The sequence below is a fragment of the Balaenoptera borealis genome (assembly GCF_965194805.1).
Source record: "Balaenoptera borealis genome assembly, chromosome: 3".
Lineage (NCBI taxonomy): Eukaryota > Metazoa > Chordata > Mammalia > Artiodactyla > Balaenopteridae > Balaenoptera > Balaenoptera borealis.
The window spans coordinates 132,576,242-132,590,687 of NC_138866.1; the positions used below are offsets into that span (position 1 = coordinate 132,576,242).

Genomic DNA, 14,446 nt, shown 5'->3' on the forward strand with positions numbered 1-14,446 from the left:
TTTTTTCTCCTTAGGAAGGTTTATTCCTAGGTATTTTATTCTTTTGGTTGCAATGGTAAATGGGAGTGTTTCCTTAATTTCTCTTTCAGATTTTTCATCATTAGTGTATAAGAATACAAGAGATTTCTGTGCATTAATTTTGTATCCTGCTACTTTACCAAATTCATTGATTAGCTCTAGGAGTTTTCTGGTAGCATCTTTAGGATTCTCTATGTATAGTATCATGTCATCTGCAAACAGTGACAGCTTTACTTCTTCTTTTCCAATTTGGATTCCTTTTATTTCTTTTTCTTCTCTGATTGCTGTGGCTAAAACTTCCAAAACTATGTTGAATAATAGTGGTGAGAGTGGAAAACCTGGTCTTGTTCCTGCTCTTAGTGGAAATGGTTTCAGTTCTTCACCTTTGAGGACGATGTTGGCTGTGGGTTTGTCATATATGACCTTTATTATGTTGAGGTAAGTTCCCTCTATGCTTATGTTCTGGAAGGTTTTTATCATAAATAGGTGTTGAATTTTGTCAAAAGCTTTCTCTGCATCTATTGAGATGATCATATGGTTTTTCTCCTTCAATTTGTTAACATGGTGTATCACATTGATTGATTTGTGAATATTGAAGAATCCTTGCATTCCTGGGATAAACCCCAGATGATCATGGTGTATGCTCCTTTTAATGTGCTGTTGGATTCTGTTTGCTAGCATTTTGTTGAGGATTTTTGCATCTATGTTCATCAGTGATATTGGCCTGTAGTTTTCTTTCTTTGTGACATCTTTGTCTGGTTTTGGTATCAGAGTGATGGTGGCCTCGTAGAATGAGTTGGGGAGTGTTCGTCCCTCTGCTATATTTTGGAAGAGTTTGAGAAGGTTGGGTGTTAGATCTTCTCTAAGTGTTTGATAGAATTTGCTTGTGAAGCCATCTGGTCCTGGGCTTTTGTTTGTTGGAAGATTTTAAATCACAGTTTCAATTTCAGTGCTTGTGATTGGTCTGTTCATATTTTCTATTTCTTCCTGGTTCAGTCTCGGAAGGTTGTGCATTTCTAAGAATTTGTCCATATCTTCCAGGTTGTCCATTTTATTGGCATATAGTTGCTTGTAGTAATCTCTCATGATCCTTTGTATTTCTGCAGTTTCAGTTGTTACTTCTCCTTTTTCATTTCTAATTCTATTGATTTGAGTCTTCTTCCTTTTTTTATTTGGTTTATCAATTTTGTTTATCTTCTCAAAGAACCAGCTTTTAGTTTTATTGATCTTTGCTATTGTCTCCTTCATTTCTTTTTCATTTATTTCTGATCTGATCTTTATGATTTCTTTCCTTCTGCTAACTTTGGGGTTTTTTTTGTTCTTCTTTCTCTAATTGCTTTAGGTGTAAGGTTAGGTTGTTTATTTGAGATGTTTCTTGTTTCTTAAGGTAGGATTGTATTGCTATAAACCTCCCTTAAAACTGCTTTTGCTGCATCCCATAGGTTTTGGGTCGTTGTGTTTTCATTGTCATTTGTTTCTAGGTATTTTTTGATTTCCTTTTTGATTTCTTCAGTGATCTTTTGTTTATTAAGTAGTGTATTGTTTAGCATCCATGTGTTTGTACTTTTTACAGATTTTTTTCCTGTAATTGATATCTCTTAGCGTCTCATAGTGTTGTGGTTGGAAAAGATACTTGATACGATTTTAATTTTCTTAAATTTACTGAGGCTTGATTTGTGACCCAATATAAGATCTATCCTGGAGAATGTTCCAAGAACACTTGAGAAGAAAGTGCATTCTGTTGTTTTGGGCTGTAATGTCCTATAAATATCAATTAAGTCCATCTTGTTTAATGTATCATTTAAAGCTTGTGTTTCCTTATTTATTTTCATTTTGGATGATCTGTCCTTTGGTCAAAGTGGGGTGTTAACTTCCCCTCCTATGGTTGTGTTAGTGTTGATTTCCCCTTTTATGGCTGTCAGCATTTGCCTTATGTACTGCGGTGCTCCTATGTTGGGTGCATAAATATTTACTATTGTTATTTCTTCTTCTTGGATTGATCCCTTGATCATTATGGAGTGTCCTTCTTTGTCTCTTGTAATAGTCTTTATTTTAAAGTCTATTTTGTCTGATATGAGAATTTCTACTCCAGCTTTCTTTTGATTTCCATTTGCATGGAATATCTTTTTCCAAGCCCTCACTTTCAGTCTGTATGTGTCCCTAGGTCTGAAGTGGGTCTCTTGTAGACAGGAGATATACAGGTCCTGTTTTTGCATCCATTCAGCCAGTCTGTGTCTTTTGGTGGGAGCATTTAATCCATTTACATTTAAGGTAATTCTCGATATGTATGTTCCTATTACCATTTTCTTAATTGTTCTGGGGTTTTTTTTGTAGGTCTTTTCCTTCTCTTGTGTTTCCTGCCTAGAGAAGTAGCTTTAGCATTTGTTGTAAAGCTGTTTTGGTGGTGCTGAATTCTTTCAACTTTTGCTTGTCTGTAAAGGTTTTAATTTCTCTGTCAAATCTGAATGAGATCCTTGCTGGGTAGAGTAATCTTGGTTGTAGGTTTTTCCCCTTCATTACTTTAAATATGTCCTGCCACTCCCTTCTGGCTTGCAGAGTTTCTGCTGAAAGATCAGCTGTTAACCTTATGGGGATTCTCTTGGATGTTATTTGTTGTTTTTCCCTTGCTGCTTTTAATATTTTTTCTTTGTAGTTAATTTTTGATAGTTTGATTAATATGTGTCTTGGCATGTTTCTCCTTGGATTTATCCTGTATGGGACTCTCTGTGCTTCCTGGTCTTTAACTATTTCCGTTCCCATATTAGGGAAGTTTTCAACTATAATGTCTTCAAATATTTTCTCAGTCCCTTCCTTTTTCTCTTCTTCTTCTGGGACCCCTATAATTCAAATATTGGTGCATTTAATGTTGTCCCAGAGGTCTCTGAGACTGTCCTCAATTCTTTTCATTCTTTTTTCTTTATTCTGCTCTGCAGTAGTTATTTCCAGTATTTTATCTTCCAGGTCACTTATCCGTTCTTCTGCCTCAGTTATTCTGCTATTGATCCCTTCTAGAGAATTTTAAATTTCATTTATTGTGTTGTTCATCACTGTTTGTTTGCTCTTTAGTTCTTCTAGGTCCTTGTTAAACATTTCTTGTATTTTCTCCATTCTATTTCCAAGATTTTGGATCATCTTTACTATACATTCTGAATTCTTTTTCAGGTAGCCTGCCTATTTCCTCTTAATTTGTTAGGTCTGGTGGGTTTTTGCCTTGCTCCTTCATTTGCTGTGTTTCTCTGTCTTCTCATTTTGCTTAACTTACTGTGTTTGGGGTCTCCTTTTTGCACGCTGCAGGTTCATAGCTCCCGTTGTTTTTGGTGTCTTTCCCTAGTGGCTAAGGTTGGTTCAGTGGGTTGTGTAGGCTTCCTGGTGGAGGGGACTGGTGCCTGTGTTCTGGTGGATGAGGCTGGATCTTGTCTTTCTGGTGGGCAGGTCCATGACTGGTGGTGTGTTTTGGGATGTCTGTGGCCTTATTATGATTTTAGGCGGCCTCTCTGCTAATGGATGGGGCTGTGTTCCTGTCTTGTTAGTTGTTTGGCATATGGTGTCCAGCACTGTAGTTTGCTGGTCATTGAGTGGAGCTGGTTCTCGGCGTTGAGATGGAGATCTCTGGGAGGTTTTTGCCATTTGATATTTCGTGGAGCTGGGAGTTCTGTTGTGGACCAATATCCTGAACTTAGCTCTCCCACCTCAGAGGCACAGCCCTGGTGCCTGGTTGGAGCACCAAGAGCCTGTCAGCAGCACCAAGAGCCTGTCAACCACATGGCTCAGAGTAAAAGGGAGACAAAAAAGAAAGAAAGAAAGAAGAAGATAAAATAAAATAAAATAAAATAAAAAATTATTAAAATAAAAAATAATTATTAAAAAAAATTTTTTTAAGTAATTTAAAAAGAGAGAGAGAGAAAGAAGGAGAGCAACGAAATCAAAAAAACAAATCCACCAATGATAACAAGTGCTAAAAACTATACTAAAAAAAAAAAAACCGGACAGACAAAACCCTAGGACAAATGGTAAAAGCAAAGCTATACGGACATAATCACACACAGAAGCATACACATACACATTCACAAAAAGAGAAAAAGGGAAAAAAAATATCTGCATCATTGCTCCCAATGTCCACCTCTTCAATTTGGGATGATTCGTTGTGTATTCAGGTATTCCACAGATGCAGAGCACATCAAGTTGATTGTGGAGATATAATCCGCTGCTCCTGAGGCTGCTGAAAGAGATTTCCCTTTCTCTTCTTTGTTCGCACAGTTCCTGGGGTTCAGCTTTGGATTTGGCCCTGCCTCTGCTTGTAGGTTGCCTGAGGGTGTCCACCCCCCCTCCCAGACAGGATGGGATTAAAGGAGCAGCTGATTAGGGGGCTCTGGCTCATTCAGGCCGGGGGGAGGGAGGGGTACAGAATGTTGGGCAAGCCTGCAGTGGCAGAGGCCAGCGTGACGTTGCACCAGCCTGAGGTGCACTGTGTGTTCTCCTGGGGAAGTTGTCCCTGGATCACAGGACCCTGACAGTGGCAGGCTGCACAGGCTCCTGGGATGGGAGGTGTGGATAGTGACCTGTGCTTGCACACAGGCTTTTTGGTGGCTGCAGCAGCAGCCTTAGCATCTCATGCCCGTCTTGGGGGTCCGCGCTGATAGCTGCAGTTCGCACCCGTCTCTGGAGCTCCTTTAAGTGGCGCTCTTAATCCCCTCTCCTCGCGCACCCTGGAAAAATGGTCTCTTGCCTCTTTGGCAGCTCCAGACTTTTTCCCGGACTCACTCCCAGCTAGCTGTGGTGCACTAGCCCCCTTCGGGCTGTGTTCACACAACCAATCCCAGTCCTCTCCCTGCGATCTGACCTCCGAAGCCAGAGCCTCAGCTCCCAGCCCCCACCTGCCCCGGCGGGTGAGCAGACAAACCTCTCGGGCTGGTGAGTGCTGGTCAACACCGATCCTCTATGTGGGAATCTCTCCACTTTGCCCTCTGCACTCTTGTTGATGTGCTCTCCTCCGTGGCTCCGAAGCTTTCCCCCTCTGCCACCCGCAGTCTCTGCCCGCGAAGGGGCTTCCTAGTGTGTGGAAACCTTTCCTCCTTCATGGCTTCCTCCCATTGGTGCAGGTCCCATCCCTATTCTTTTGTTGCTGTTTTTTCTTTTTTCTTTTGCCCTACCCAGGTACGTGGGGAGTTTCTTGCCTTTTGGGAGGTCTGCGGTCTTCTGCCAGTGTTCAGTAGGTGTCCTGTAGGAGTTGTTCCACATGTAGATGTATTTCTGATGTATTTGTGGGGAGGAAGGTGATCTCCATGTCTTACTCTTCCGCCATCTTGAAGCTCCCTCCCACATATTTTTGATGGTTAATATATTTTCTTTCTTTTTTTAAAAAAACCATAGTCACCAGGCTGTGCATTACATTTCCTGATCTTATTTATCTTACAACTGGAGGTTTGTACCTTTTGACCACCTTCACCCATTTTGCTCCCTGCCCCCCGACCTCTGGTGATCACCAATCTGCTCTCTGTATCTATGATTTCAGCTTTTTGTTTGTTTGTTTGTTTTGTTTAGATTCCACATATAAGAGAAATCATATGATATTTGTCTTTCTCTGTCTGACTTATTTCACTTAGCACAATGCTCTCAAGGTCCATCCCTGTTGTAAATGGCAGGATTTTCTTCCTTTTTTATGGCTGAATAGTATTCCATTGTGTTCCAATGTGTATTCTATTGTGTGTATGTATATATATACACACACACACACACACACACCCCACATTTTGTTTAACCATCTATTGGCAGACACTTACGTTGTTACCATATTTTTGCTATTGTGAATAATGTTGCTATGAACAAGGGGATGCAGATATCTTTTTCAGATAGTGATATATCTTCTTTAATTATTCTTATGTTTTCCAAATTTAATTTAATGAGATTATGTTACTTTGGTAAAGGAACAGAATTTTTCCCAACATTCTATCGTGCAAAATTTCAAACCTAAGAAATGTTGAAGAACTACAAAACGAAAACCTGTCTATTAACATTTTACTGAGCTTGTGTCATCACCACCCATCTATCATTTATCTATCTATCTATGTTACCTAAAATATGTCTATCCATTCATCCATCCACCCATCCTCAATCCATCTGTCAATACATCTTATTTTTTGATGTATTTCAAAGTAAATAGTACATTTCCCACTAAATACTTCAGTAAGAATATCACTAACTAGAGTTCAATATTTGTTTACTGTTTGATTCTTTTGAAGCAAAATTTACATGGTATAAAATGCACAAATGTTAAGGGTACTTTTGCTGAGGTTTGATGAACACGTTCACCTGTATAACCCAAATCCCTATCAAGATAGAGAACATTGCCAGCACTCCAGAAAGGTCACCATGCCCCTTCCCAGTCCATTCCTGTCCCCACAACAACAAAGGTAACCACTATTCCGAATTTTTCTACCATAAAGTATTTTGCCTGTTCTAAAATTTCACACCCAAGACTGGCCATGTGGGGTTCTAGGCTTAGAAGTCTGTGGAAGGCTGCCCTCTGCCAGAGCTAAGCTGATACCCCTCTCTGTCTCTGTCTCTGTCTCTGTCTTTATGCCTGTCTCTGTCTCTCTCTTTTGAGAGATAAACCTTCAGAACCTTTAGAAGTGAACTGACAGCTGCCTGCAAATGTCATGCCCTTAAATTTTTTATATTTTGCAGAAAAAGGAGCGTGAACTTACACTAAATAAATCAACAAATGCTTATACTACTGGGAAGATGACCCACCCCCCAAACATCCCAAAGGAGCAGACCCCTGCAGGGACCTCAAATGCCTCTTCAGCCTCAGTAAAACCTGAAGACAAGACTTCTGAAAACAAAAAGACTTACAACAGCATCAGCAAGATCGACAAAATGTCCCGAATTATATTCCCAGTCCTGTTTGGCACTTTCAACCTAGTTTACTGGGCAACATATTTGAATAGGGAGCCAGTGATTAAAGGGGCTACCTCTCCAAAATGAGGTGCCATGCTCCCAAACTCCAAGACAGCCATACGTTCAGTGACGGGCACCAAGGAGAGGTTGAGCTTGGGGGACCTCCCTTATTTGGGCACTATCTTTCAGGAAATTTTTGCATGTTTAATAATATGTACAAATAATATTGCCTTGATGTTTCTATATATAATGTCAGATGTTTCAAAGATGTCACATTGATAAATCAAGCCACTTTCTAGAAAAACAGGAGACAATGGCTCTGACACTCAGATGCTCAGTATCTTACATTGATAGTTTACAAACAAGTATATTTTTAACTGTTCCAAGTGTTACCTAACAATGTTTTTTATACTTTGAATGTCATTTCATACAAATTTTCCCAGCAAATAAATATTTTAGGAAATACTCCATGATTATTACTTGACCAACTCTCACAAGAAACAAATATCGCAAAGAGCACATTTTTCATTGAAAAAGAAACTGTGGGCATTTATGTACAAAACTAATTGCCTTTGATAATTCTTACTGTTCTGAAATTAAAAGTACTGCATGCTCTTATGTTAAGAAATAGAATAAACAAATATTTATGCAGACATTTAATAACAGAAATATATGGTATGTTAGATTAACAGATACAATGTTTCCCCAAGGAAAAATTTAACTGCTTAAAAAATATTTTTTGGGGGGGAGGTGGGAATGAAACTTACTTCTCTCCCTCCAACTCCCCCCACTAACTGAACAATGACCAAGAAAGAAAAGATCTTAAAACAAAAAGTAGTGTGATGACAGTCTTGGCATTTGGCCTGAGCATCCACTGTCTGAAACACTGACCACACCTCACTGTAGCCAGTGTGTAGTGCTTCAGTGGTGAGAAATTGTAAATGAGTTATTTTCCATTTTATTTCCCTGTATGTTATTTCATGATTGACTTATTGCTCTGTAGCTTTTGTATATGAACCTTAAATGTTCATTAAAAAATAAAAAATAAACTGATCTTGTGGATAAATGTCATATTTTGAAAAATATTTCATATTTTGGTGGGTGGATTGACTCATTTTATAAAAATGATGTAAAGGAAACCCATCATGAAATTGCTTGGGAAAAAGTGTCTCACTTGGCTGCTCACCTCTGTTCCAATCTAATTCTTCTGGGTAGTATGTAGAGAGAAAGCTGACTTCAACCACCGTGAGGTGAATAGGTAGAATTGGAAGTTCTTTCCATCACATACAACTCCAGGGTGCAGTGCCCTACAGGTCTCTGCCTGATAGAGCTCTACCTGAAGGTGTTCCCAAGGTGGGTGCTTGCTGTGGGCAAAGTGACTGCTCAATTCTCCATGGCTTTCCTTTTGCTGTTTGTAAAGAGTGATACAAAGAACTGCATGTGGACCAGCTACTTACTGTTAGAAGAAGTATCCAGGAACAACATGTATAAAAGGAACAGTTTCTGTCTCCTCTATGACTTATAAAAGGGAAATTATGACCATTAGCAAATGGTATCAAAATTAAGCCTGCCTAAATTGATTACTTCATGGTACCTAATTCTTAAAAACCCATCCACCTCACCATGTTTGGTGGACACAGACATGGTCATGGCCATGGACACACATATAGGCAGATATTCCGAAGTCTTTCATCTTAAATAACCAGATAAATGCCTATAGCATCCATTCACTGAAAACTCCAAGTACTTATCCTGAAAAACCTTTTCACAGGATTCAAGATCAGGTATTACATTTTATCAGAGTAGTATGAGAGATGCACAGAACTACGACATTTTTCAAAAAGACTGGTGCCCATTTTTGGCATCCCTCATTCATTAAATACACAGAGGTTCCATTGCCGCTACTCAGGCTCTCATAATAGAAAGGTAAAGGTCAACAAAAGGGGTGCTCTTAAAACTTCATACAAGAAGCATTTCTCTATTTCAAATGGTGCTATATTTGTAGAATGATGTTTGTGCTTTCCATTATACCACAGCATAAAATCGACCAAAACCAAAGGCAGACGTGAAGCTGACTATGAAGCTTCTGTTTTCATTTACTGTTTATTTATACTTCTCTTACATTCTTTACAGTTTAGCCTTGCACTGTAGTTTGGAGGAAAATATACTATAGGTTAGAGCTAAAAGGCTACACATACAAATGCTCACTTTAAACATCTCAATCCTAACGGGAAATGATATCTTCCATATCAGGTTGCAATAATTTTCTTGACAAGTTCTAGCTTTTGTTACAGGAAACCCTGGGAGCCCTGCTAGGTGAATTCCAGTTTGAAGATATAACTACTGCATTTACATGCTGCTCAGCCTTAAATCTGATGAATATTTAGTGAAAAAGGTCATATCAGTTTTCTGCTGATTTTGTATTATAGATATTTCAGTGTTTGTTATTTTTAATGAGGACATAATGAAGAATCACCTTGGGAAAAATGACAACAAGGCAAGAAATAAAATTTTTTGAAAATAATTATAAATTACAGTGCTCTACTTTTAGAACCAGAGTATTTAAATGTATCTCTTTTGACATCAACATAAATAGAATATTCTAATAAGTCAGCAATCAGTATTTCTTCTCTATTACTTAGGAAGCGATGGGTCTATTTAGGGCAGGCTATGGTGAAAGTTGACCTAAATGTTTATATGCAACAATTGGGTTCAGGTATTTTGAGAGTCACTATCAAAGCTAAAATGGTACAACAACACCCTGCATTGAATATTGACAAGGAAGTTGTAAATCTTCTAATCTATTTGTTATGTTAATGCTTTAGGAATAATGCTGTATGTCTCCTTTGTGATAAGTTAAGGGAATTAGGTAAGGTAAATGAGAAATCTCTATTTTACAAATAAGGATACCGAAACCCAAAGAGGTTAATCTATTGGTTCAAATCATTAGGAGAAAATAGATTTCAGTTCTCATAGTTTCTAAATCTGGGTTCACAACACCATGTAGTTTCTTCCAGATGGCAGTTGATTTAGAACAAAAATGTAACCTAAAATGGAAAATCTTGCTTTAAGCACTGGTTGAATGATAAGATTGCCCTAGAGAACATTTTTTACACTGAAAACGTGACCTTTAAGTCTGTTCCTTCTTATATAAGATTTTTGTGCTTCTGTGATCCTAGAAACTTCTCTTGATAGAATGGACCTGTCACAGTAGCACTCTCCCCATCTGAGAGAGAGACAGAGAGAGAGAGAGAGGAGGGAGCAAGGATGCAGGGAGGGAAGAGAGAGAGAAGCACTGATTGACTAGAACCCCGTCTTTGGATGCGATTGCTCCTTTCAGAGCACCCACGTAAATGATTACGGTGACTGCAAGGAGCAGGGAGTCTACATCAAGGGGAAAGCATAACTACGATGGCACAGAGTCTTCAATCAATGTTAGCCTGTATTGTAAGAACTAGCTTCAAATCAAAAAGAACTTTTTAAAAAAAAATTGGAAATGCCATAGTTCTCTCAGTGAAAACAGTAGTTTAAATATTTAAAAATTAGTCTTAATGTCTTTTTTACAATACTAGCACATCTGGGACAATCAATGCCATACGCAAACATGGTGAGGATTTGAATATGAATTACTACTCTGATCATTGCAATTACTTGTCAGGTTTGCAGTGATGTAAGGTAATGCTTTTGAAGTGTGCAAAAAGTTCCTTTCATCAAAGGTTTGCATGATTATCTGTTTGTCAATGTCCTTTTCAATAGACTATCTCAACTCCAGTCTTAGTGGCTCTGTAGCTTATTTTAAAATGAGCATGGGTTCTTTATGGAAACTTGTGATTGAAAAATATTTACTGCTTAGAATTTCCCTAATATAAAAGTCTGAAGAAATGGGTTTCCCTTAGTTTTTCTGAGTTCAGATCGAAAGACAAGTAAAACCAAAGATCAGATACTATATTTTTCAATGCATGGCCTTAAAAGGAGAATTTGAAATGAGGTTTAATTGACTCAATATACTAAGTTAAGCCTAATTTATTATACATTCTTCATGTTGCTACCACTGTCTCCCTAGCAGCCAACGCTATTCCAGGCCAGTGACAGGTGCTCAGTGAATCTAAATTGATGGAGGGAATGAATACAGGAAAGTGGGTGGCCTGGATGTGATGAAACCTCTTTGGGTAGGGGCAGTTGTATCCCACCCAAAGAAAATATGTCTTTAAGAGTTTATAAAATAAAAATTTCGGGATTTTTACAAACCTATCCATATTCCACATAACAACATTGGGAACACAACCCACACATGGTGACAACTGGCTTGGCCTGAGTAGCAGGCTGACCCTTTAGGTCAGTGGTCTCCAACATTCTTGGCACCAGGGACCGATTTCGTGGAAGACAATTTTTCCATGGACGCGGGGGGTGGGGCAGGGGGAGGTGGTTCAGGCTGTAATGCGAGCAATGGGAAGGATGGTTCAGGCAGTAATGCCAGCACTGGTTCAGACCATAATGCAAGTGATAGGCAGCAGCAGCAGATGAAGCTTCGCTCGATAGCCTGCCGCCGCTCACCTCCTGCTGTGCGGCCCGGTACTGGTCCACGGCCCAGGGGTTGGGGACTCCTGCTTTAGGTAGAGTGGCCATATAATTTACTATTCAGAGGTGAGACTACTAGATGGTGGAGAGAGTACCTCAGTAAATCTTCTCCCTTCAAAAAGCAACAACAACTCTGGCAAGTTTATCAAAAGCAACCATTTCAGAACTCTGGAAATTTAGATAAAGGCACACAACAAATTAAAAGTATTTATTGAAGAAAACTACTGAGCCTCAATTAGAAAAGTGGGGTCTATGACTCTTTAACTTAGGGATATTCCCATCTTCCTACCAGCTTCTTGGCATGGTCCCATAAAGACCAGCAGCTTTGCTGCCACAAAGTGGGCTAACTTGATTTGGAACTCCAGAAAAAGCCCTGTCCCCAAGGCTTTGCCATGATTCGACCTGACTTGGAGCTCCAAGGAAAAGCTTTATTCCCAGGGCATTGTTGATAACAGAAGTCAATAGCAGTCAGGGAAGGTAAATAGTATAGGTTCCTAGGGCTGTGATATAATCTGGGGCTAAAAAGAGTCCAGCCAAAAATTTTAAAAGATAATGTAGGGACTCACATGTCCACAGTGAACTATGAAAACCTCTGACATATTCCTAGATCTGGAAGGCTGTTTGCATGTTCAGGGCTGTGTGAACAGTCAAGAATGAGCACAGAGAGCTATGCTGATCCAGAAATGACACTTAGAAAGACGACTACAAATTAAATGAAATTAAAACAGAGATTTCATACTCTAGGAAACACAAACACTGCAGAACTGGTCCAGGAAAGTTACTAAACAACAACAAAAAATCTAACCTCCAACAACAAAAAAAGTACAACAACAAACAGTAAGTAGGAAGGGAAGAATGACTGGATTTCAAAGTTACTGAACTATATGTCTAGTATGTCCAGTTTTCAACAAGTACTATGAGATATGCAAAGAAGCAGGGAAATATAGCCTCTATACAGAAAACAAAACAATCCAAAGAAACTAACCCTGAGGATACTCAGATGTTCAACTTAGTAGGCAGACTTTATTTATTTATTTTTTTAAAAATTTATTTATTTATTTATTTTTGGCCGTGTTGGGTCTTCGTTTCTGTGCGAGGGCTTTCTCTAGTTGCGGCGAGCGGGGGCCACTCTTCATCGCGGTGCACGGGCCCCCCACTATTGCGGCCTCCCCCGTTGAGGAGCACAGGCTCCGGACGCGCAGGCTCAGTAGTTGTGGCTCACGGGCCCAGCCGCTCCGCGGCATGTGGGATCTTTCCTGACCAGGGCTCGAACCCGTGTCCCCTGCATTTGCAGGCAGACTCTCAACCACTGCGCCACCAGGGAAGTCCCTAGTAGGCAGACTTTAAATCAGCTTTTATAAATATGTTCAAAGAATTAAAGGACACCATGTTTAAAAAATTAAAGAAAAGTAGGACAACAATGTTTCACCAACTAGATAATAGCAATAAAGAGACAGAAATCACTTTTAAAAAGAACCAACTAAAAATTCTGTAGCTAAAAAGTACAGTAACTGAAATGAAATATTCAGAAGTCGGCCTCTATATTGGGTTTTAGCAGGCAGAGGAAAGAACCAGCAACCTTGAATGTAAGTGAATAGATAGTATTCTGTCTGAGGAACAGAAAGAAAATACGGAGAATAAAATGAACAGAGCCTGAGACACCTGTGGAACACCATCAAATAGACCACGTGTATGAAATGAGTCCTAGAAGGAGAGAGGAGAGATAAAGAAGAAAATTATTGAAGAAATAATGGTCAAAAGTTCTATATCAAGCAAAGTTATCCTTCAAAAAGGCAATTGAAATAAAGACATCTCTGGGTAAATAAAAATGGAGTAAATTAATCTATAACAGACCTACCCTACAAGAAATATCGAAAGAAGTATTTCAGCTTGAAAATAAATGATATTAGATGGTAACTTGAATCCATACAAAGAAAGAAAGAAAACCAGTAAAAGTAATTACATAGGTAAATATAATAGGAAATATAAATATAGTTTTTACTCTTTCTTCTGTTAACTGATTTTAAAAGGTAGTTATTGGAAATAATAATTATAAAACTGTATTGTTGACTTTATTAGCAGTAATTTGTAGGATAATAATATCACAATGAGGGGATGACAGGGCCCTATATTGGAACAAAATTTCTGTATACTATTGAAACTAAATTAGTAATAATCTGAACTATATTGTTTTAAGAACAATACTCCCCAGAGCAACCACTAGGAAAATAAGTAAAAGAAAAAAAAGTGTAAATAATCCATCAAAGGAATTAAAATGGTGCACTAGAAAATATCTAACACCAAAGAAGGCAGAAAAGGAGTAACACAGGAACAAAGAGGATACAAGAAAACAAAAAGCAAAACAGGAGGTGTAATTCAATCATATCAATAATTATGTTAATTGTGTTAAAAAATGTATTTGGTATTCCAATCAAAAGGTAGAGATTATCAGACTAAATTTTAAAAAAAGATCCCACTATATGCTGTCAATAAGAGACAGATTTCAGATTCAAAGACACAAATAGGTTGAAAGTACTGCATGCATACAGTAACCAAAAGACTGCTGGAAAGATTATACCATTATCAGAAAAATAACTTTAATATAAAAAGATTACTAGAGACAAAAGGGACATTTTATAGCAATAAAACAGTCAATTCATCAGGAATATATAACAATTCAAAGCAGATACACACCTAACAACAGAGTCCCAAAACATATGAAGCAAAAACTGACAGAACTGTAAGGAGAAATAGACATTTCAACAATAATAGTTGAAAACATCAATTCTCCACTCTCAATAATTGATAGGACAATTGGACAGAAAATCAGCAAGGAGCCAGAAGACAAGAACAGCACTATCAACCAACTTGACTTAGCTGACATTAATAGAACACTCTCTCAGCAATGGCAGAATATATACACCTTCTTTACAAGTGCACCTGTACTTTTCTC

At 38.5% G+C, this 14,446-nt stretch overlaps 1 protein-coding gene across 1 annotated transcript in view; it reads left to right on the plus strand.

The window, feature by feature from the left end:
• GABRA5 (gamma-aminobutyric acid type A receptor subunit alpha5) overlaps positions 1-14,028 on the plus strand; it is a 101,718-nt gene extending 87,690 nt beyond the window's left edge. Inside the window, exons 11-12 of the mRNA XM_082385155.1 lie at positions 6,703-12,509; positions 12,830-14,028. Of these exons, the coding sequence (XP_082241281.1) occupies positions 6,703-7,002 (300 nt within the window). The 3' untranslated portion in view covers positions 7,003-12,509; positions 12,830-14,028. The remainder of the gene's footprint in view (positions 1-6,702; positions 12,510-12,829) is intronic.
• The last annotated feature ends 418 nt before the right edge of the window (positions 14,029-14,446 follow it).